The sequence below is a fragment of the Rana temporaria genome, chromosome 5, assembly GCF_905171775.1.
Source record: "Rana temporaria chromosome 5, aRanTem1.1, whole genome shotgun sequence".
Taxonomy (NCBI): domain Eukaryota; kingdom Metazoa; phylum Chordata; class Amphibia; order Anura; family Ranidae; genus Rana; species Rana temporaria.
Window position 1 is genome coordinate 322,068,217 of NC_053493.1, and position 24,723 is coordinate 322,092,939.

Here is a 24,723-nt window from a genome sequence, read left to right on the forward strand (position 1 = left end):
TTTGTGTGTTTCACGAATGTGCACAATTTTGTGTGTGTTCCCGCAATGCACAAATGTTAACCTAGCCTTATTATGGAACAGATTATTATATTATTATTATTATTGCTATCATTATTATCATTATTATTACTGTGTTCTGTAATAGAACAAACCAAGTGGCTTACCATTATGCTTAAAAATAATAATGTGAATAAAGCACTATAGAGAATTTATCTCAATCTGTCTAAGCCAATATTTTAATTTCTTAGACCTTTAGTGACTGGCATAGTATCAGTTATTGCATTATTATCCATATATGAAAATAATCATGGTGCTTACCTTAACAATAGACTTGTTCAATTTCTGCTGTGGGAAAGATATTGAGAAGTTGTTGAGGGACCACATATATGAGGGACCATGGGTAACAAAAAAAGGCAATATTCAAAATAGAATTATGAAAGACAAAAATTAAATGTACTTCCCTTTTATCAGAGGGTAAGTTGGAACCTCGACAGAGATAGCTGTGAAAGAAATATTTTTAATCCTTATATACTGTTTAAGTTAGGGGCTAGTGGTATGGAAAATGGGCTTGAAAACTGCATATAAAAGTTGTGAATGATTATTTATACTCGGAAATATTATAAACTGTATACTCAAAGGTTCTGGATAACTGGTTTAAAAATAATAATTGGAAAAATGTTGGAAGGAAAAGCAGGCTTCTGTTTTTTTCAGATAACAAAGCTATGTAGTGTAGTACAGTGCATAGAAGATGGCTACTATTTACTAATTTAGATAGTGGGCAAATGTCTATCAATGTGTACATACCTGTTTTTTAAAGCTAGAAATATGCATGCAACTTACAATTACAGATGGGATGAAGATTCCATAATGAAAAAATATGTTTATACCCCTAAAGCTGAATTCAATGTATTTTCTTTTGTATAGTTACATTGATCCAGCTTGGACCAACAAAAGTATGCCTATTCCATTTCTAGCCAATCCATGTGGAAGTATAGAATCATTGTAGTGGTCTACGTTACTACAATGACCCTCAATATCTTCTGGGTCCCATGCTGAGCAGCTGCCTTGCTGCATAGTAACCACAGGAGGTCATTGAGAAAAATGCAAGGCGTCCTCAGAACGGTGCCTGTGCTGAGCAGGTGACTAGCTGTGGTTATTATGCAGCAGGGCAGTATGGCATGCACGACATGGACCATAAAGACAGTAGCAGATACTACAGTGATTCTCCTCCTCCACAAGGATCAGCCAGGTATCAAATATGCATACTTATGCTGGTCCACGCTGTGTGACTAGACTGACGTTTAACATAGGAGTCTAAGGAAGGGGTGCCCGGCTTTGAAAAATCGGTGCTCACCGGCCGTAGGTCCCCTGTGTGCCATGTGTGCCAAGTTTGGGGTCCAGGGGACCAAGGGGTAGGCCGGTACCGGGTCCCCAAATTCACCAGGGAAATTACAGTTTAACATGGGAGTCTATGGAAGGGGTGCCCGGCTTTGAAAAATCAGTGCTCCCCGGTCATGGGTCCTCCGGACAACAAACTTTGCACACTTGTAGAGGAAGAGTGGGGCTACATATGCTACTTTGGGATCCAAGGGACCTACGACTGGCCGGGATCAGGCGCACAAAGTTGAAGATGGACACAGACTCGAGTATAAGCCGACAGGGGCATTTTCAGCACAAAAAAAATGTGCTGAAAATTTCGGCTTATACTCGAGTATATACGGTAACCATAAAAAATAAAAAAAATAACAAGATAAAATCAGCTGCTACATGCATTGCCAATCTGCAACATCTAAAGCTTGTGATGTGTTTCCTTTATATTGAAAGCCATTTTAGATAGTGGGTGAAAGTGTTAAAATGTCTGTCAGCTTTTTAATACTGCTTTTGTCCCAGTTGGAAGATTTATGCCTTGTACACACGATCGGAATTTCCGATGGAAAAAGAGAAAAAGAGAAAAATATTTTTTTCATCAGAAATACCGGGGGGAATTCTGTCGGAGTTTAGATATAGAACATGTTCTATTTTACTGTGATTTGGCATGTGTACGGGGCATTAGTCTTTTATTTGCCCTGTAGAACATTGTCACTGGAACTAAAAATTATAAGGAAATTCAAATCCAAACAGGAAGTGAGGGCCACAATGGATTAAGTAAATGGGGCCTAGTCAAGAAAGCTGCTTTGGCCCTCCTCAGCAAAAACCCTTTAAGCCCTATAAGTGACATTTGTAATGATAGCATTAGAACCAGAAAAGCAACCCAATTTGCAGTATCTGTACAGACATGGACCCAGTCAGACACCAACTGCCTACAAGCACTGTAAGGTGACAGACTGGTGAACAGCGTTTACCAACTGCACTAACTCCCTAGTTTACTGCAGGAGCATGAAAGTTGTAGCTCTTCCCCTTGGACATCCACCAGACCCTAAGCTCCTACCTGGTTTGTCTTGGGGATAATCCTGCTTTGGTGTGAGGGAGTATTTCAGTTGGGAGACCTGTTGTGGTGGAAACTGTTTAAGAGGTTTTGCTTTTGCTTTGGAAATGCAAATGCAAATTGGAAATGTCCGCAACAATACACAGACACAAAAAAATAGACAAGGGTGTTTAACTGGTCCATCTTTTATCCAATTCTAAGGGAAAAAAGTGTTGGCTTTAGATACATTTAAATTAAAGTGGGAAGAAATTCAAGAGAGATATCAGTTTATCCAGAACTCATGAGATCATTTATACTATAATCATTATTAGTATTAATTATTAATTTATTACCATTATTATTGCCATTATGTTTTATATTAAAGCAAACATTTCTTTATTTCTCTGCCTATGTCATAGACAAAATGTGGACAATGCACATTAAAACAGCAACTGATTCCTCAAGAAATAATGCTTTGAAAGTAACTTTTATCATTTATGGGTCTGAAGGAAAAACTAGAGAAATTCAACTTGTGCAACCTGATCTAAAAAGGGAGTGTTTCCTTCCTGGCTTTGAGGATGGATTCTTTGTAAGTAAACCCAATGTTTCAAAAACAAATCAATCATTAAAATGTTCATCGCTATTTTACACTAGTGATATACATCATAAAAGTTGTGATTCTATATGAAATTATTTTACCATAAGTGTTGCCTGTGTTGGACTATCGTGTTTTTTTTGCATAGGCTAGTAAATTAAAGAATAGGCCCCAATAGTTGATGGTACCTGCATATACAATTATGGTTTAAGGTACTTTGATAAGTTAGGTCTATTGTATTAGAAGTTTATTCATTTATTTAATAATATTTCTGCAGTTTCCTGGGCACTGTGCTGCTAGCAGTAGCTTAGTAGCAATCTACCTGTATGAGTATTACCTTTGCGGAACCGTATCATTCTTCATCATGTATCTGACACAACCTTGTCCTGCATTCGGTGCAGCTTCATTGTGCATCCAGTGCCTCTTCATTAGGTTTCAAATTTCATCACTTGCCTCATTAAGTTGTATCCATCATCTAGCAATCTTCATACTTTTTTTGATAAATGTTCATCCAAAAACCTTATCCTTAATCTGATAAAATTTAAAGTGTTACAAAACCCACAACAGTAAAATCATTATGTATATGCAGTAAAGCATGCTTGTTATACTCACTGTGGAACCCAAGGGGTTAATCCTCTGCATTATGTAAAAAGGCTGTTTGATCCTGTCCTCTCTAATCCTCCCCTTCTTTTACTCTCCCCAATCCATCTGCTGATAGAACAGAGCCCTAGAAGGCACTCTGCTCATGCTCAGTTTGGTGTTTTTCATGCTAGAATTTTTTATTTTTTTTGGAGAGTGCATGTGATCAGCACAGGGCCAATGGGCATTGTCCACATAGAAAGTCAGAGGTCATGCAGCCTCATAGGACAGTCAGAAGAGAATGAAAACTCCTTCTTGAAGCTTTAAACAGTGCTTGGCCAGACACTGATAGAAGTCAAAAGACTGCTATATACTGGTGATGAGAAAAGGTATTTTGCAGTTTAATTTCCATGTTACATAGTTACATAGTTAGTCAGGTTGAAAAAAGACACAAGTCAATCCAGTTCAACCATAAAAGAATAAATAAATAAAATAAAAAATATCGTACAATCCAATATACCCAATTCTATACCCACAGTTGATCCAGAGGATGGCAAAAAACCCAATCAGAGCATGATCCAATTTGCTACAGCAGGGGACAAAATTCCTTCCTGATCCCCCGAGAGGCAATCAGATTTTCCCTGGATCAACTTTACCTATAAATGTTAGCACTCAGTTATATTATGTACATTTAGGAAATTATCCAGGCCTTTCTTTAAGGGGTTGTAAAAGTTATTTTTTTATTTTTAAGAAGGTTACTTTAAGCTAGTGCATTGTTGGTTCACTTACCTTGTCCTTCGATTTCCCTTCTAAATGTTTTTTTTCTTTGTTTTCTTTGTCTGAATTTCTCACTTCCTGTTCCTCCTCAATAAGCTGTTCAGTATGCTGTTCTAAATGACTTTCCACTGCTCAGATGATGGAAAGCTTACTGAGGAGAAACAGGTAAGTGAACCAACAATGCACTAGCTTAAAGGAACTAATTTAGAAAATAAAAGACGAACCTTTACAACCCCTTTAAAGCAATCTACTGAGCTGGCCAGAACCACCTCTGGAGGGAGTCTGTTCCACATTAAAAAGAGTGCCCCCTTTTCTTTTGTGTTGACTGTAAAGTGAATAACTCAACACCAAGTTCACTATATGACCCCCTTATATATTTGTACATGTGGATCATATCTCCCCTTATTCTCCTCTTCTCAAGAGTGAATACATTCAGTTCCTCTAATCTTTCCTCATATTTGAGCTCTTCCATGCCTCTTATCAGTTTGGTTGCCCTTCTCTGCACTTTCTCCAGTTCTCCAATATCCTTTTTGAGAACTGGTGCCCAAAACTGAACTGCATATTCCAGATGAGGTCTTACTAATGATTTGAACAGGGGAAAAAATATATCTCTCTTAATACAAGAAAGGACTTTGCTTGCTTTGGAAACTGCAGCTTGACATTGCATGCCATTATTGAGCTTATGATCTACCAAAAACCCACAAATCCTTCTTCACTATGGATATCCCCAGTTGTACTCCCCCTAGTATGTATGATGCGTGCATATTCTTAGCCCCCAAGTCCATAACTTTACATGTATCCATATTAAACCTCATCTTCCACATAGTTTCCCAATTAGACAGAGCATTGAGGTTGGCTTGTAAATTAGAGACATCCTGTAAGGACGTTATTCCACTGCATAGCTTGGTGTTATCTGCAAAGACAGAAATGTTACTTTTGATCTCAGACCCAAAATCATTTATAAAGATATTAAAAAGTAAGGGTCCCAGCACTAAACCTTGGGGTACACTACTGATAACCTTAGACCATTCAGAGTAAGAATCATTAACCACTACTCTCTGAAGTTTTCTATCCATTTACAAACTGATATTTCCAAGCCTGTAGAGTTTACCTTAAACATGAGCCGTGTGTGCGGAACTGTATTGAACGCTTTTGCAAAATCCAAGTATACCACGTCCACCGCCACGCCTCTGTCCAAGGTTTTACTTACCTCTTCATGTTCTATGTATTGTAGCAGACCAGGTATACTGAATGCAGGGTCCTGGGATTAGTAACACCTTAATGAAAAACCGTGTGATCAGTTTTCATACAAAAATTTTACTATCGATCTGACTAACTCTTTATCTGATAAATAATTCAATTTTTTTTTAATCTTATCTCATGCTTTATTTGATAAATTCTACATCTGACATAATATTGCTAAATATTTACTAGGTGGTGCCTAAACAACAATTATGTTGATGCTGCATGCTTTGTGCACTCACATCATCCTACATTGCTTCTTATTCATTGTTCATTGATACAATGACTTTATGAGGTTTATTCGCAAGAATGAGCTGGTCCATAATACTAACTCTTAATGCACTACTATTGATGGTTTCTTAGGAAAATATGTCAAAACAGGAAAAGTGCTCTATTAATAACTCTTCTCTAGTCCTAGAGATGCAAGCATTAAACTGTAAATACTTTTATTCTTAGCTCCCAAATAGTATACAATCTCAGGGCTGTTCCTCAGAATTTAGAGTTACAATAATTGTGCATCAGCCACTTTACTATCTTTTATAAAAAGAAAGAATTTGATGTTAAGGATAAGGAGGATACCTTGTCTTAGCACTCGAGCAACTGTCTCACTTCTCTAGCTGAACTTACTTGTTCACTCTCTATACAGCAGTGGCAACTCATAACTCTTCAAGTAGTAAAATTTGTTAATGACTCAAAGCAGTATTATCCTGGCTCAGTCTCTGAATTATATCAACAGTGGCTGGTTGAAGCAATTAATATCTAATGCTTGGAGAACCTATCAGAAGTCCACATCACCCTAGTTAATTCATAGAAAATGTCCCTGTAGTGAAAATAATGAGTGATTTATTAAATTTGAGCTCAATTGAGCATGTTTACTTTGTAAAGAGAATGTTCAATTTGAAAGAGAACATTCACTTAGCTTAGTGAATGTAGTGAAAGTGTAATCTTCAAAGAATATGTTAAAGGGAAATAAAAAAAAAAGGATTTTGGCTAGCATATAATTATATGATTGAGGTCAGTAGAGCTTCCCCCCAGTCACTAAGCTAAAAGACAAGAAAATCTATTTTCTAAGTGAACAGCCTATACTGCTTTAGTAAATGAACCCCAATACCTCTGGTGGACAAAACACATAAAATCATTGTAAAAGGCCATGAGGGAGAAACAATGTAGGTGCATCACCTTGAGTGATTTTAGTTAAGGTTAAAACAATGAAATAAAGCATCTTTAAATAAGATTGGAGTAGCACCATCAGTTTTCTGGTGTGCCATACTTTCTTTCCACTATACATAAAGACTTATTTGGTTCATCAATCTTCAGCATGTGAGCAGCCTCTCTCTTTTAATGCATGATGGTTTTTGGTATGTGAAATGTATCAGATGAAGCATTAAAAAAAAATTCATACAATAGATGCAAATTTACAGAAAAAGTAGTGTTGTCAGATGGTGGTTAATATTTAGTCATATGCTTGATGAAGTTTCATCAGACACACAATGAGATTTTTATCAGACACACAATGAGACTCTGTCAGATGCATAATGAGGTTACATGGAGCACAGAATGAGTTTATCTTGCATGTATGATGAGATTGTGTTGGATGAAGCATGTGATTATATTATATAGGCACAGGAAAATAATTGATGTCCTAAAATGAACACTATACTGTAGTACATTAGTTGTACCACATTACGGATCTGCCAGGCACTGATCCTTTCATTTATGTTACAAGGTCTCTATACACAGAGATCATTTTAATTGTTTTTCCAGATTGACAGTGTAACGGTCACCACCGTTTACGATATTCCCATTCCATCAACCACGACAGCTTATCTTACACTCCACAATCCGACAGGCACGATCCATTCCATTCCCCAGAATAACCGAGAATCACACAGCTCTGGTACTGGTTTCAAAATGTATGAACAAATCTTTAATGGTTAGCTCTCTTATATACAGTTTTAGAACCCAAGTGAACAATGAATCAACTCCACCCACACGGCACTTCAATACACACTCTCTTAGACAATGACATTCAGTTGAGTTGATTAATTAGTCATCCCCTAGACGTCCCGTCTCTGCATTTAGAGGGACTAATTACTACAGCTTGACAAGTTCCCCTCACCTGTTATTCCTATCACATAGTATCATCAATAGACTTTTTACACAAACACATTCCTTTACTAAACATAATTGACATGCTAATTCCCTACCCCTGAAAGAAGACATCTGACCGTTAGACTGCTAACTCACAACACATATCTATCATCAATAGCATCTTCACACAAACAGTGTTATTAGCATACATAATGAAAGGTCTTGGAGCAGACCCAATTAACACCTCAAAGGCATGTGTCCCCCCCATTGAATGAAAACACTCCATTTGGAGTCAGACTTTAACAACTTGTAATATCTCAAGATATCCTGCAATATATGAATTATCATTAATGTCCCATCTCATGTAATCCGAGATATCAATTCTCAGTCACCCTATGCCCAAAAGGGGCACAGGGTGAACCTAGACCCAAGAGTTATTAGTGACGCTGGCACAGGAATACCCCTCATCCTTCAAAAGTCTCTGGGTGTCATTAGTCATTCTGTTACAGTCAGTGATTTATAGAGAAAGGCCTTTATTTTAAAGAATTTAAAGAATTCACCTTCGGGCCAGTTGTCCCCCTGCACTAAGCCTGAGAACTGATAAATAACATGACCGTTAATAGCTCAGTCTTGGTCTTCTTGGAGCAGAGAGCAGTGAATGTTAGTCACAGCTCTCTGCTCAGTCCCTCCAGCTCTGAGGCCGCGTACACACGGCCGAGAAACTCGACGGGCAAAACACATCTGCTCTCTTTTTGGCTCGACGAGTTTCCTGATGGGTTTCTCCATGAAAAGTGTACACACGACCGTTTTTCTTGGCAGAATATGTTTCCCATCGAGTTTCTTGCTGAATTCTGCCGAGAAAACCGGTTGTGTGTACGGGGCCTGACTGGAGCACCCGGCTGGAGAGGGGGTGGGCGCAGCTGGCTTCGGCTCTCACCCGTGCTTTGAAAGTTAGAGCCAGCTGTCAATCAGGCAGTTGGGTGGATCACACCAATATGGTCGATCTTGAAGCAGCTCTGTAAGCCATCTGATTGTGCCGACTCTCTACTCTCTACCAGTCAAACCAACTCTCTATAAGTCAAACCAGAAGCTGTTCCCTCGTATACTGGTAAATGGGAAAAGGACCTAGGCCGCACTTTTGAAACAGTGGAATGGTCGGAGATATGGGCAGCTACTAAAGCATTCTCACCAAATGTAATTGTAGTGGAAGCCAACTACAAGGTGCTGACTCGCCGGTACTTATTCCAGACTAGAAAAGCCAAATTCGCTCCCAGCCACTCAGCTCTTTGCTTTTATGGTTGTTCAGAATCTGGCACACATATGCACATATGGTGGAACTGCCCTGTGGTCCAAGTCTTCTGGACAGCAATTTTCACACTAGCCTCCAGCTCCTGACAGCCGAAAAGCAAACAATAGCTAAAGCATGGAAATCCCTCTCCTTAGTTGTGGTTGAGACCAAACATAGAATGCACCACACCCTGATCCATGTGAAAATGGAAGCCTTTGAAAAAGACCAAATGTCCAAGTTTGTGTTTGCCTCACCTGATGTTTCTCCTCATCCGCGTCACCCTTGGGGAATCTCTCCTCTCTTATTTTTCCTCTTTTCTTTTTCCTTTCTATTATCTTCTATACTAATCTCTCCTCCTTAGTACCTCACTGTTCCATGTTCGTATTAATCTTTTTATGCACAGGCAGGTAGCCCAGCGCCAGACTTACTCTCATCAGTTATTTACTAAGACCCTTTTTCTTACAGTATCCCCCCCCCCATGTTCTGTTCTAGTGGTTTATAACAATATTTACACATTTAACGCAGTCTATATTGTGTGATTAATTATAATAAGTGTACGGGCTAAGCCAACAAGTACTTGATGACATTTTAACAATGTACTTGACTACATCATAGACGTTTGTTTTGCATTATTGTTTTTCTATATACAGTTGTGTTAAAAAGTATTTGCTCCATTTTTGTTTTTGTTTTGCATATTTGTCACAATTAAATGACTCAGATCATCAAACTACCAGTATTTTTTTTATTACACAAAGATAACCCAAGTAAATACAAAATGTTTTAGATGATGGTTTCATTTATTAAGGCAAACAAGCTGTCCAAACCTTCCTGGCTTTATGTGAAAAAGTAATTGGCCTCTAAACCTAATAACTGGCTGTGCCACCCTTGGCGGCAACAACTGCAACCAAGCATTTGCGATAACCGAGTCTTCCACATTACTGTGGAGCAATTTTGGCCCACTCTTCTTTGCAAAATTGTTTTAATTCAGCCACATTGGATGGTTTTCCAGCATGAACGCCTGTGTAAGGTCATGATACAGCATCTTAATTGGATTTAAGTCTGGGCTTTGACTAGGCCACTCCAAAACCTATATTTTACTTTGTTTGAACCATTTGGAGGTGGACTTGCTGTTGTGTTTCTTTGTGTTGTGTTTGTACATTTGCAAAACCCAAGTGCACTTGAGCTTGAGGTCAGGAACTGATGGCCGGACATTCTCCTTTAGGATTTTCTGGTAGAGCTCAGAATTCATGGTTCCATCAATTATGGTAAGTTGTCCAAGTCCTGAAGCTTCAAAGCAGCCTCAGACCATTACGCTACCACCACTATGTCTGACGGTTGGTATGACGTTCTTGTTATGAAATGCTTTATTGTTTTTTTGCCAGATGTAACGGAATTCACATCTTCCAAATGTTACATTTTTGTCTCTTCAGTCCGCAGAATATATGCCTAAACATCATGGGGATAATCAAGATGTTTTTTGGTAAATGTGAGATGAGCCTTTGTGTTCTTTTTGGTCAGCAGTGGCTTTGGCCTTGGAACTCTCCCATGGGTGCCATTTTTGCCCAGTCTCTTTCTTATTGTTGAATTATGAACACTGATCTTACCTGAGGCAAGTGAGGCCTGCAGTTTTTTAGATGTTGTTCTGAGTTCTATTATGACCTGCTGGATGAGTTGTCGTTGTGCTCTTGGTTGACCGTCCATTCCTGGTAAGGTTCACCACTGTTCCAAGTTTTCTCCATTTGTTGATAATGGCTCTCACTGTGGTTCGCTGGCGTTTCAAAGCCTTAAAAATGGCTTTGTAATCCGATAAAGACTGATACATGTCAATGACTTTGTTTCTCATCTGTTCTTGAATTTCTTTATTTTACGCATGATGTCTTGCTTTTTTTAGATCTTTTAGCCTGCTTCACTTTGTCAGACAGTTTCTGTTTAAGTGATTTTTTTATTCAACAGGTCTGACAGTAATCAGGCCTGGGTGTGGCAGATGAAATTTAACTCAGCTTTCCAAAAAATTGTGGTTAATCACAGTTCATTCATGATTTAGCATGGGAAGGGGCAAATACTTTTTAATATAGGGCCAGGCAGGTTTGTACAGCTTTTTTCCCTTAATAAATGAAATTTAAAAAACACATCTTGGATTTACTCGGGTTATCTTTGTGTAATATTACAATTTGTTTGATGATCTGAATCATTTAAGTGTGAGAAATATGAAAAAAATAAAAGATCAGGAAGGGGGCAAATACTTCTTCACAGCACTGTATGTCATCTATCAGATTGCACGTCTCTTAACCACTTAAGGACCGCCTCATGTACATATACGTCAGCAGAATGGCACAGGCAGGCACATCAACGTATATATACGTGCCCTGCTTGACGTGGGTCGGGGGTCCGATCGGGACCCCCCCCCCCCGTACATGCGGCGGTCCCCGTGGCTTCAGGAGCGATCCGGGACGACGGCGCGGTTATTCGTTTATAGCCGCTCCATCGCGATCGCTCCCCGGAGCTGAAGAACGGGGAGAGCCGTGTGTAAACACGGCTTTCCCGTGCTTCACTGTGTCGGCGCATCGATCGCGTCATTCCCTTTATAGGGAAGACACGATCGATGACGTCATTCCTACAGCCACACCCCCCTACACTAGTAAACACACACAAAGTAAACCCTAACTCCTACAGTGCCCCCTGTGGTTAACTCCCAAACTGCAACTGTCATTTTCACAATAAAGAATGCAATTTAAATGCATTTTTTGCTGTGAAAATGACAATTGTCCCAAAAATGTGTCAAAATTGTCCGAAGTGTCCACCATAATGTCGCAGTCACGAAAAAAATCGCTGATCGGCCGCCATTAGTAGTAAAAAAAAAAAAAATGCAAAAAAACTATCCCCTATTTTGTAAACACTATAAATTTTGCGCAAACCAACCGATAAACGATTATTGCGATTTTTTTTTACCAAAAATAGGTAGAAGAATACGTATCGGCCTAAATTGAGGAAAAAAAAATGTATATATGTTTTTGGGGGATATTTATTATAGCAAAAAGTAAAAAATATAGCATTTTTTTTCAAAATTGTCGCTCTATTTTTGTTTATAGCCCAAAAAATAAAAACCGCAGAGGTGATCAAATACCACCAAAAGAAAGCTCTATTTGTGGGGAAAAAAAGACGCCAATTTTGTTTGGGAGCCGCGTCGCACGACCACGCAATTGTCTGTTAAAGCGACGCAGTCCCGAACTGTAAAAACCCCTTGGGTCTTTAGGCAGCATTTTGGTCCGGGGCTTAAGTGGTTAATGTAACTGATGCATGCTAACTCTTGTATGAAGTGCTACCTTACTGCTACTGTCAATGTACAAGGTTTTTTTGTTAGCTCAATAAAAGATCTTGAAGAAGAAAAAGCTAAAATATATAAATTAAATCACTAGTCTATTGCATTTATTCGTTAGTTTAATAGTATTTCCAGAGCACCATACATTCACCTAACATGTTATTGGCCTTTTCATAGCATTATGGTGTCTATTGATTGTACACACATTGATCTGCTGTAGTGTAAGTTACTGCAGATTGCTTGTGTCCAGCTTTCACATGTTCTCAAATTATATCATTCTGTAAACTTAACACCAAAATGTTTCATACAGAAGACTGTTCTTGCTGACATAATACACTGCAAGAAGGATATTTCCTTATTGTGACAAGGCTTTTACAATTGAGGAGGCTGATTTTTTTTTAAGATTAATTAAAACTCCTGACAGTTTCTGTAAAAAGGAAACATGTTCCTTAACAAAAAAAAGTAAAAAAAAAAAGTAGAAAGGATAATAATGTAGGGAACTGTAGCTATGCGCTCTTTCTGCTCAGTGCTAATTTATTTATTTATTTTGTAATATGTTCATGCAAAGAATTATGATGATGTTCAAAATGCATTAACTATTAGCAACCAATCAGATGCCAGTTATATGCAGTTAACTTAAGTATCCCAGTAAGGCCAGATATTCCTGCATGTTCAGACCACCCATAGGGCAAGATGTCTGCAGAGTATGCCCTAAACTTCTAAGATCAGCAGATAGTGAATGGAGTAAATTGGCCAGGCGGAAGGGTTTGTTTCCATCCTTAAATATAATATTGTCAACTGATTCTGTTAAAATAGCCTGACCTGTCAACTGTCATTCTATGTCTTTTAATATCTTAAAGCGGAAGTTCCACCCAAAAGTGGAACTTCCACTAATTTGTCATCCCCCTCCGGTGCCACATTTGGCACCTTTTGAGGGGGGGGGGGGGCGTATACCTTTGACAGCTACCCTATCCCCACTTCTGGGAGACCTCCTCCTCTCTCCTCCTTCCCCACCACCAGGCCAGTCGGGCCAGTCGGAGAGCACAGCGGTGCCTCATGCATGCGCAGTAGGGACCCGGCATGAGGTCATAATGCTTCACTACCGGGTTCCCTTACCGGCAATGGCAGCACCCAATAACTGAAGGAAACATCAGCTGCGGTGCCGAAATTGCTAGACACCAGGACAGATAAGTGTTCTATTATTAAAAGTCAGCAGCTGCAGTATATTTTTGCAGGAGTGGACGGACCTCCGCTTTAAGTGATATATGAGCAGTGATTGGTAGCCATGGGTTTTTCACTTTGTATATAAACCTTAGTAAAGTTATAATATAAACCTTCTTAGTTTAAATTTACGGAGTTGAAAGTACTTAAGCAGGAATAAATGACAAACAGATAGAGAGTTGTGCTTCCTCTTTAACCATTAAAATTCTGTATAAAAGTATACACAGTAGGCAGATTTCCAGTAAACATGTCGCATTTAGGTGAAGTATCTCATACCTTTCCCCTTATCATGCTTTCCTCATCTTCATTGCTTTATACTTGCTGCCTCTCTGCCCTAAAAGCAGATGTAAAACAGCAATCTCCGTCAAACCTTCCTCCTCCATCCTTGGTGCAGTCGTCTGCATAGAAACTAATCAGCTTCCAAATTTTTTTGTCAAAGCTTAATTGAACAAACTAAAGTTAGAAGCTGATTGGCTACCATACACAGCTTCCACAGATTTTGCACTCTCCAGGTTTAGTAAATCAACCCCATAATTGAGGAATAAGACAGCTGTTCCATCTAGAACTCTTCATGTCCTCAGAGTAAGGCTGCATTCACACCTGAACGCGGCGTATGTTACCGCGATTTGCCGTGACAAATTGTGGCGTTTTATCCCGCTATTTGCCGCGACAAAACGCAGCATTTTTTAAGCCTAACATACGCCGGAGGGGTGATCAACATTGTCGGCTATGCTGAAAGCCGCCTGAAAAGAAGGTCCGGGACTTGTTTTGAGCTTCAGGCGTACGGCGTTTCGGCGTTCGGCGTGGAGATGTGAACCATCTCCATAGCCGACAATGTTAAATCACCCCTCCAGCGAATTGCAGGCTGCAATAGCGTCGCGCGACAGGCGACAATATGCCTAGGTGTGAATGGAGCCTTAGACTCTACAATTGACAGTGGACCACTCCGTCACTGGGTGCTCAGAGGTGCACCAACTAAGAAACATCAAGAGAGTACAGAAAGTACTGTCATATAAAGATTCAAATGTATCTCCAGGCACCACATTTTAGGCGATTGCTATTTACACCCAATAAAGCATTGTATTTATACTACTAGGCTGGATTTTTTATAATTTAATGCATTAAACATTTTTAGACTTCTAACAGACCTCTTGGCATGTAATTCTGTTGAGTTTACTTCACTATGTGTAGATCAAGGCTGCAGCTGGTTCATAGAGAAGGTGGCTATTAAACCAGTGAATATCCTGACATGCATTTTGTCACACTCAAGCCCCATACACACTATCAGTTTTCCTGCAGGTTTTCTCTTCAGGTTTACCAAAACCATGTAGTGCAAGGGCCTGCTTGATTGCATACAAATTGAAACTCTTGAGGTTTGACCTCATATTAGATGGTTTTGGTAAACCTGAAGAGAAAACCTGCAGGAAAACTGATAGTGTGTATGGGGCTTCAGTTTTAAAACAAATGTAGATACTGGCAACTATAATCTAGTCTGTCAAATACAATGTAGGACTATTGTGCTGGCTCCTAGACAGTACTATGATTTCAAATATTCCGATTGGATGACCAGTTCACGTTAAAGAAATCTGGAGGATTTGTATAAGATGTCTAAATTTATATTTTCCATAGTTTTGAAGTTTGTTGGAAAAACTCACTTTGCATTTCATAGTTTTAGATTGAATACAGAAGTTGTGTACAATATTTGTGACTTGCAATAGACTGAGTTTTTTAAGCGTTAACAAAAGAACAAGGCTCTTTATTTTTGCCTTGTGACTCATTTGTATATCCTATTAGATTGGTTTAACTGTCACTTTTTTGAAAACCAAGTATTCTTATCTTAGTGTGAGCTACTTTTTGTACATTTTGTACTTTTCAAACATAATTGGACTTAGCCAAAAATAACAGTGGGGTTGATTTACTAAAACTGGACAGTGCAGCTGTGCATGGTAGCCAATCAGCTTCTAACTTTGGCTTGTTCAGTTAAGCTTTGACAAAAAAATAATAACTGGAAACTGATTGGTTTTCTATGCAACGCTGCACCAGATTTTGCACTCTCCAGTTTTAGTAAATTAACCCCAGTTTGTTATGAAAATAAATACTGGTGTTCGCTTTGTGAATTGAGCCTAATGCAGAATTGCTAGGCATTATTTGCCATGTTAGGATGGTGACATACTCTATTTTTTAACACAGGTGAAGTTTAAGGATGTTGGGGATATTTATAAGATGCGCATTGTCTGTGAACATTTGCCCGAAATCCCAGGATGGCATCTGGAAAGCATTCAGATGTTGGAGGAACAATCTAGGCAAGAGATACAGTTTGACTGCAACTGTTGGCTCTCTGTGGACACCGAAGAGGAAGAATCTGTAAAAGAGTTCCGAGTTGTGAACAATCAGCAAAAACTTTTGGCAGGTAACCTTAGCCTATCCAGACCCAAAAGCAAAAATCTCATATATTGAAACTTTCCAGTGCTAACATGTGGCGTCCACGTTTGTAGACTTTCCCTTTATTTTCACTTGGTAATATTACAAATAACACACTTCCTGTCCTGCTACACTCACTCCTCTATTGTATCTATGGATATTACCCATCCAGACTGGATTCATCTCCATTACATGTTAGGGTAATGGGATTAAATGTTTACACAAGAAAGATGAGATTTATTTTACTTAAAATTCAGCTTACAGTAAGTGCCAAGAACACCGTGTTTCTGGCAAGACCAACAAGTATATCCTGTTTTTTACTATTAACAAAATGTTCTTAGCCTGACAATTGAAAACCAATGCAGCCACCACATCTAAGCACTGTTAAGCTTCACTCGGTTACATATTTGTTCTTGTCAGGAGATGGTGTTGCGCTCCAATAGATATACAATTACCATGCTAAAATAGAATGTCACTGTACATCAAGCATGAGTGTAAGATATACATGTAAATGGATAAGCCAGTGATAAATGTGCAAAAAAGCAAATAAGGTGACTGTGGTGTATAAATACTAAAAATCACAGTAGGTTGAACAATAATCTGAATACATTAAAGTGTAAAGTTTGCAAAAAAAAGTGACTGTAGTGTATAAATACTAAAAAACCACAGCATTAAAAACTGAATGAAAATAAAGCTCCAACAATGTTCATGTATGGAAGGTGCAAAAAGTGCAAATGTAACTCAGGGAGTAATGCAATCTTTGCAAGTACAGTTGAACTCTGCAAGGGAATTTTCTCCAGAGCATAGTAAATGAGGTGGAGCTCTGCTGACTTCCATCATCCAATCATGTGCAGGCAAAAAAATATATATATTTTCCTTTTATGTGATTGGTTATTCTTTGCAAAGCGAAGTTTCACCTCATTTACTAAGCTCTGAAGCAAATTCTCTTGAACAGTTCAACCCCAATGGTACTTACTTGTCATCAGGTTGATTTGTCCACTTTGATGTTAGGTTCAGTAATGCACAGAATCCTATTTGTAATGGATTTTGTAGAGATCTAGTCCCGTGCCTGCATTATTTGGTTCCTGTACCCCTAAGGGGAATCCCTACTCTAAAACAAAAAACTTCTGCAGGTAAAAAGTTCAGCCACCTAGATGTGCATTCATCCATTTCTGAGGCTTTTTAAGGCTGCAGTAGGTATCTACAGACTCAGGTGTTTAAAAGATATACCTGCATAGGTTTATCTGTCTTTGTTTTAGAGACAGGTAGCCAGATTCAGGTACGGCGGTGCATCTTACGCCGCCGTAAGTCAGCGAGGCAAGTGCTGTATTCACAAAGCACTTGCCTCCTAAGTTACGGCGGCGTAGCGTAAATGGGGCCGCCGTAAGCGCGCCTAATTCAAATGAGGATGAAGGGGCGTGTTTTATGTAAATGGATGGTGACCCGACGTGATTGACGTTTTTTACAAACGGCGCATGCGCCGTCCGTGTACATATCCCAGTGTGCATTGCTCCAAAGTATGCCGCAAGGACGTATTGGTTTCGACGTGAACGTAAATTACGTCCAGCCCCATTCACGGACGATTTACGCAAACAACGTAAAAATTTCAAATTTCGACGCGGGAACGACGGCCATACTTAACATTGACTAGTGAGTGAGTGACTTGTATAGCGCAGCAATTACGACTAGGACAGCTATTTGTTCGACTAACTTTACGCGGGGAAAAAGCCGTACGTAAACGGCGTAAAAAAATGCGCCGGGCGCACGTACGTTTCTGAATCGGCGTATCTATTCATTTGCATATTCTACACCAAACTCAACGGAAGCGCCGCCTAGCAGCCAGCCTAAATATTGCACCCTAAGATACGACGGCGTAGGAGACTTACGCCGCTCGTATCTTAGCCTAATTTAAGCGTATCTGGTTTCCAGAATACGCTTAAATTTATGACGGCGTAGATTCAGAGTTACATTGGCGTATCTACTGATACGCCGGCGTAAAGCTACCTGAATCTGGCTAAGGGTCTCTTTAGCGTTGAAGTCACGGGAGTCAAGGACTTAGAACCGAAGTAAAAGCATGTAAAGCGGGGGAAAAGGAAAAAGGTGTTCTGGCTAAAGTAATGCCTAGTGGGATCTGCACTTTAGACAATTTTGTTGATCAATGATGTTTATTAAAAATTTTCAAAGACAAGAAAAAAATACAATTAACATTAAATGGTAGCGACATATAGGGGGTTATTTACTAAAGGCAAATCCACTTTGCACTACAAGTGCACTGCAAGTGTACTTGGAAGCGCAGTCGCTGTAGATCTGAGGGGGACATGCAAGGAAAATAAAAAACATCACTTTAGCTTGCATATGATTGGATAATAAAATCAGAAGAGCTTCCCCTAATTTCAGATCTTCCCCTTAGATCTACAGCGACTGCACTTCCAAGTACACTTTCAGTGCACTTGTAATGCAACGTGGATTTGCCTTTAGTAAATCAGCCCCAGAGATTCTATGCCACTCAGGCCCCGTACACACGACCAGTTTCCTCGGCCGAATTCAGCTTCCGACCGAGTTTCTGGCTGAATTCTGCCGAGAAACCCGGCCATGTGTACACTTTCGGCCGAGGAAGCCGACGAGGACCTCGGCGAGGAAATAGAGAACATGTTCTCTATTTCCTCGTTGTTCTATGGGAGCTCTCGGCCCGCCGAGGTCCTCAGGGGGTTCAGGGCTGAACTGGCCGAGGAACTCGATGTGTTTGGCACGTCGAGTTCCTCGGCCGTGTGTACGGGGCCTGATACTCTCCCACACAAAATACATTAACAATATAACCATTTGGTTAACAAGAGGTTACTACTGACATTGCATTGCAATAAAATGAAACCAGGAGATAAGGTGGTAACTTTCAAATTGTAGGTTTTAGGAGTAATGCAATACAATTCTAACCATTATCCCATTTAGCAATCAATTTAGCCATTTTTAAAGATGAAATTGACTATAAGCCTTGCATTTTATATTGGATTTAAAAACTTGAACAAAGCAGAGGTAATATAGCCTATAACATGCCATGAGAAAAAGTTAGTATACATTTGCAAATACGCAATACACTTTCTGAATTGAACATTTATGCTAAATAGGGTTAAAAGTGAAGCTTTGTGCATTCATACCAGGTTTCAGAATTTAAATGGGACATTCAATGGTTCTTTACACTCTTTCTGTGTTAAATTTAGCTTGGATAATGTATTCACCAAGGCATCTGTTGTTGTGGAAATGTATAATTTCAATCCATTATCACATAAAGCATTTTAGTCTTGTGAGCCTCATACAGTATGTTGTTTACGTCTTTGATTAATTATTTTTGTATGGTCTTTTCAGTCAACCAGTACCTAGTGGCTGTGCATACTGGTGATCACTGGGGAGCAGAAACCTTGGCTAATGTCTACTTAACTCTCTATGGGGAAAGAGGCGATTCAGGGGCTAGAAAGCTACACAAATCTCTCATCCCTGGGGACAAATTTACAAGAAACAAGGTACTCTTTTATTTAACTTTTTAGGAAAGGGTAAACTACTAAAAGGCAGTGATAATGGTACATTCAAGTACAACTATACAAAAAATATATAATGTAGTAGTCCAAAGATGATGCTAAATTAAGAATAAGTGCATATCTAACTTATCTCCTACATTTTCTTCTAACTAATGGTTGGTGGTCATGCCAGTTAAAGGTCCTCCTTTTTATAGTGTGACAATGCTAAATGTCCTGCAGTGAATTCATCGCAGCGTTGTCACCCTTCACAGCTGCGACCTTATGGATGCTGAAGAGGAGGGTTATCAGCGTTTTTACCCTGTACCTTATCATGCTGAGGAGGGTTATCTGTATTGTCACCCTTCACCTAGCTAATCAGCTAATTTGTGAGATATAAATGAGCCTTGCAGCTGGAGGAAGTGATACAATGCACCTTCTTGAATCCTGCCTTCTTTCTCCAGGTATTAGCTACCTCTGTGATAAAGTCAAAAGGAAAATCAATTAGCCAGAGAAGAAGACTTTTGAATAAGGAATACATATGAGGCAATGTAAGATTATTTTTTAATAAAAGCATCCCATAGGCCCCTTTCAGAAATGCGGACCGTATGTCCCCTTTTTCTTCCATCCGTGTATGAATAAAAAGGGGACATGCATTAATCCCTATGAGATTGCGGGTGTCAGCGGATAAACATCTGTTGACACCCGATCTCATCAATGTCCGCAATCCTCCGATTCTGCAGACGGAGGAAAATCCTATTTTTCCATCTGTCTGCAGAGTGGATCGGGTGAACACGGAAGGACAGTCCATGTTCAACCCATCCACCCATAGGTGAGTGCGGCGATCTGACAGGGCGGTCCCTGCCTTGTCATCCGCCGGCTCAGCGGGGATCAACGGAGCGATCCCCGCTGAGCAAGCAGATGTTCACGGGGCGGATCATCACGGGATTTACCCGTGTGAAGGGACACATTGTTGTGCTTTTTAAGGTCATATTTACCCGCACAGTAATTTACTTTCAATTCTTTTATAACGAAGATGTTTTTAAATACAAGTCAACCTATATGATATCAGTCTATAATATGAAACTTATTCACAGAGACGTATGATCATACAAAATAGCTAATTTTATTGGTAGACAAATTATTAATATTCACATGAAATTAAAAGACCAGTTGCGTTACATTAACGACTTGAAAATCAGGAAAGTCAGTATGCAGTATATAATGTATAAAAATATATAATCCTCGTTTATCTGAGAAATTCCAGCATGTAGCAAAGCAGCCTACACTATATCCTGATACAAGATATACAAATAAAAAAATGCAGATTGTGGCGCTATAAAACAAATGTGCCACAATCCATATAGGTGCAATTAAAAGTACACACTAAGTGCAAAGTAGACAAAAACAATTTAGTATTTGTTACAAACACACAATATGCAAGCGTACTATGTGCCAAGCATATATAAAGTGATATTATACAAATAAAGTGTAAACATTAGGTCCTTTATGATCACATCTCGATGCAGAAATTTTACAAAGCAGTGCTGTTATAAATCTTGCAAACACTCTCCCTGTTGGTGTTAGTGAAATCTTGCTGACAGTGTGCTGCACACCCCACGCTGTGTACACAAGGATGTTATGACCCTCATACTCAGAGTGGTCATAAAGGCTGTAGTGGTTAAAATCTCTCCCAGGATAAGGCACAACTCAAATATCCTCTAGTGTCCTCGTATCTGTAGGACACGGAGGGCAATAGGCTTTAATATGCAAAAAACATCCCGGCTCCACACATCAGGAAGATTGACGTTTCATGTAACAATATGAAACAGGGGAAGTACTTTCCATAGTGTAAAACCGTATATAAAAGATTTATTGAATAAAAAAATTTTGCTTGCATATGTAAAAAAGCGTCCACAACGCTGTAATACAATAGAAGTCAGTAATAAACCAGAATCGAAGATGGCCACCGGTCAGCTGGCGTGTGTACCGATGTGTTTCATCTTCTTCAACATCATCAAGTGTTATGGCGCACTTTCGGCACCACGCTGCATATATAAAGAATATTGAAGCATGTATTGTTTATCAATTAGACCTTCACAAAGGTGGTTACAGTGAAGTAAAAAAATGGCAAAAAAAAAAATGCAGGCAATAAACATACACAATTCCCAAAAGTATTTAGATAGGAGCCCCCCTTCCGGTCAAAAAAGGGAAGAACAAGTAAAATGCCTCATATTCCATAAACAAATAAAAAAACAAAACAAATGGGAAAATTTGCTTTAAGACTTTAACACTTTAACACTTTTAACAAATATGTTTTACCATTGCTGATAAGACCCTATGTGGGACCACCATTTTACCACAGAATTTGATCAATCATTGTTAATAAAGCAATTGATGTCCCATTTGATATTGAGACCAGTAAAGGTTCTCAACTCATAAACCAACTTAGTCTCCAATTATGATATTTATTTTGTGATGTTGTGCCTCTCCAATTTACACTATATTTGTCCATTCTAATGGACAGAGCATCAGCTCAGTTCTTGCTATGGTGTATGGCATAGTGTTTTGACAGATTATGCCCCTTGAACCCCCTTTTGATATTTCTGATATGTTTTTTGGGATTGACTTGAAATGTCTGTGTGGTCTGTCATACATATTACATGCCGCAAGGCCACTGCAACATGTAGATCACATTCTTAGAGCCAAAAGATATAAAAAGAATGGATGCCATATGTTTTGGATGTTTGGATTGATTGAAATGTGGTTAATGTCCTACCTTTGAAAGTATTAACCTGGCATACACTATATTTCCTGCATAAATGTCAACCCTCCATATTTTTGAAAGAAAACAGGTTTGATAGGTGGATCATAAATGTTTGGGGCAATCTTATCAGAAAGCTTTTTCACTTTTGCAATAATCTGCAGAAAATAAAAGGAAAAATAGCCTCTATAGATAACTATAGAAGCAAATGTTAGGTATATTAAAATGGCCGATGCACAGACCAATCTACCTGGCACAACCTACTCTAAGGCCCCGTACACACGACCAGTTTCCTCGGCAGAATTCAGCTTCCGACCGAGTTTCTGGCTGAATTCTGCCGAGAAACCCGGCCGTGTGTACACTTTCGGCCGAGGAAGCCGACGAGGAGCTCGGCGAGGAAATAGAGAACATGTTCTCTATTTCCTCGTTGTTCTATGGGAGCTCTCGCCCCGCCGAGGTCCTCGGCGGCTTCAGGGCTGAACTGGCCGAGGAACTCGATGTGTTTGGCACGTCGAGTTCCTCGGCCGTGTGTACGAGGCTTCACACGATTTTAGTTCTTCAGATGTAGGAGTGAAATGTGTCACAGTTGGTTGTGCCAGGTGGACTGGTCATTGCATCAGTTATTTCAATAAACCTAACATTGGCTTTTATGGTGGGCAGCTGTTCTTCTTCTTTTTTGAGGACTGATATTGTGAATGTGGAACAGTTCGCGACCATGGCTAGCCTGCTCTTGATTCTGCAGGAATGGAGAGAAGGATTGTATCTGTAACAGAACACAATTTTTCTAGTATATTGTGGCAATCCGTTGTTTCAGGGGGATACGTCTGTACCATGTCTAAACATAAATGCAGGAGTCACAAAAGTGCTATTATGACACTTCCCTTTTAGGCTCGGGTCACACTGCAGCGATGCAGTCCGAATGCGATGCAAATTTAGCCATACTATCTCACAGAGATCGCATGTGATTTTATACTGCAGTGCAGGTCGAATCACCTCCAATGTCGGACATCGCACCAGTGGAAACATTGTTCTTAGTTGTGCGGCTATAGTGATCTCTTATGTAGCACAAACCTAGGAGAAGATCAGCTTAGCTCCTTGATTTAGTATTGGGCCCAGGCTATAACCAGTCCTGGAAGAAGGTCCTTTGGCAGCAGCAAGGGTGGAAATGCCAAACTGTTAGCCCCCCCCCCAATGATGTGAACACCAGGTACCAGCAAAAATTACCTTCCGCCACCCCACCAAAAATAAAACAATTGAGCACTAATCTGCACATTTATCCTCCCTAAGCATAATGTCTCCTCAAGCAAACATTCCCCTTCCTCTCAGTACAAATCCCCCCTCACTGAAATGCCCACTCACAGAACACCCTCCTAGCACAACACCCCCCCCCCCAAATCCCCTTCCTAGCACTGATCCTCCTCTCCCTCCCTCTCCTAGCACTCATTGTACAATTCCCCATCTTTCTCATCCCCCCTCCCCTTTATCCCATTTTCTATCACAAATCCTTCTCCCTCAAACACACAGACCTCAAATACATATATCCTTCTTCCTATGCACTTTTTAACACTTTTGGCAGGCAGCCAGCAGAGAGAGATGCTGGGTGCTGCTACAGTGAGGGATCGCTACATTAGGGACACCACTGGCTGTCAGATCAGGACTGTGTAGGGTTTGCTTATCTCCCCCTACTTACATTCTTTGCAGATGGGATAGGGGCAGTCTAGGGAGGAGTTAGGGGGCGGGTAAGCAAATTTTGCACAGTCTTGATCCAACAGTTATGATCCTGGTGTACAGCAGTTGCAAGAGGAAGGAGCTGGAGGGGGAGAGCACAGCCCGCACCTCCTTCCAGCTCTCTTCTCAGTTTCAGATTTCGCTTGTCACTTCCTGGCTTGGCTTGTTACTTTCTGCAATAGGGTGACAGGAGTAGTGATGTTTCTGTCACTATCCCCCTTCCCTTCACTACTCTATTATGATACCGCCATGATGGGGGCAGCCACCCCTCCTGTTCCCTCCTTGTCACAACCCTGGCTGTTACTGACAGTTGAAAGCTGAATGACAGGAGGCGGGTCTTTGCACAAGATGAGACAGGGCTTAATCTTGACTTGGGAAGAAGTCAAGACCCCCTATACTGGGTCTAAAATTCAAGGACATGCAGGCACTACAAGGTAGCTCCGTTAGCATCTTATATAAAATTAAGGCTAAGTAAAGTCAAATCTACTCTTAGCAAACATTCTATCTTAGTTTTGTGGTGAACAAAATCACGATTGTCTTATATTATTTTACAGATGCTCAGCCCCCATTTGTCTATTTCTCTTTTTTTCTAATTCTCTAAGAGAAAATAATTGTCTTCTTAGTAACAGTTGTACACGCTGGACCCTGGACATTGGACACAGGAAAACTTAGACAAAAGTGGTAACAGTGACAGGTGCTTTGAAACATTCTCCAGTCCCGGTAGTTTTATAATGTGGCCATATGGGGCAATGTTCCATTAGAAAGTATTAACGGGATATTATACTTTA

General features: G+C 39.8%; 1 protein-coding gene across 1 annotated transcript in view; it reads left to right on the plus strand.

Annotated features, from left to right (window-relative positions):
- LOC120940997 (lipoxygenase homology domain-containing protein 1-like) overlaps positions 1 to 24,723 on the plus strand; it is a 470,937-nt gene that overhangs the window by 286,063 nt on the left and 160,151 nt on the right. The window contains exons 32-34 of the mRNA XM_040354208.1: positions 2,824 to 2,993; positions 15,707 to 15,926; positions 19,298 to 19,452. Of these exons, the coding sequence (XP_040210142.1) occupies positions 2,824 to 2,993; positions 15,707 to 15,926; positions 19,298 to 19,452 (545 nt within the window). The remainder of the gene's footprint in view (positions 1 to 2,823; positions 2,994 to 15,706; positions 15,927 to 19,297; positions 19,453 to 24,723) is intronic.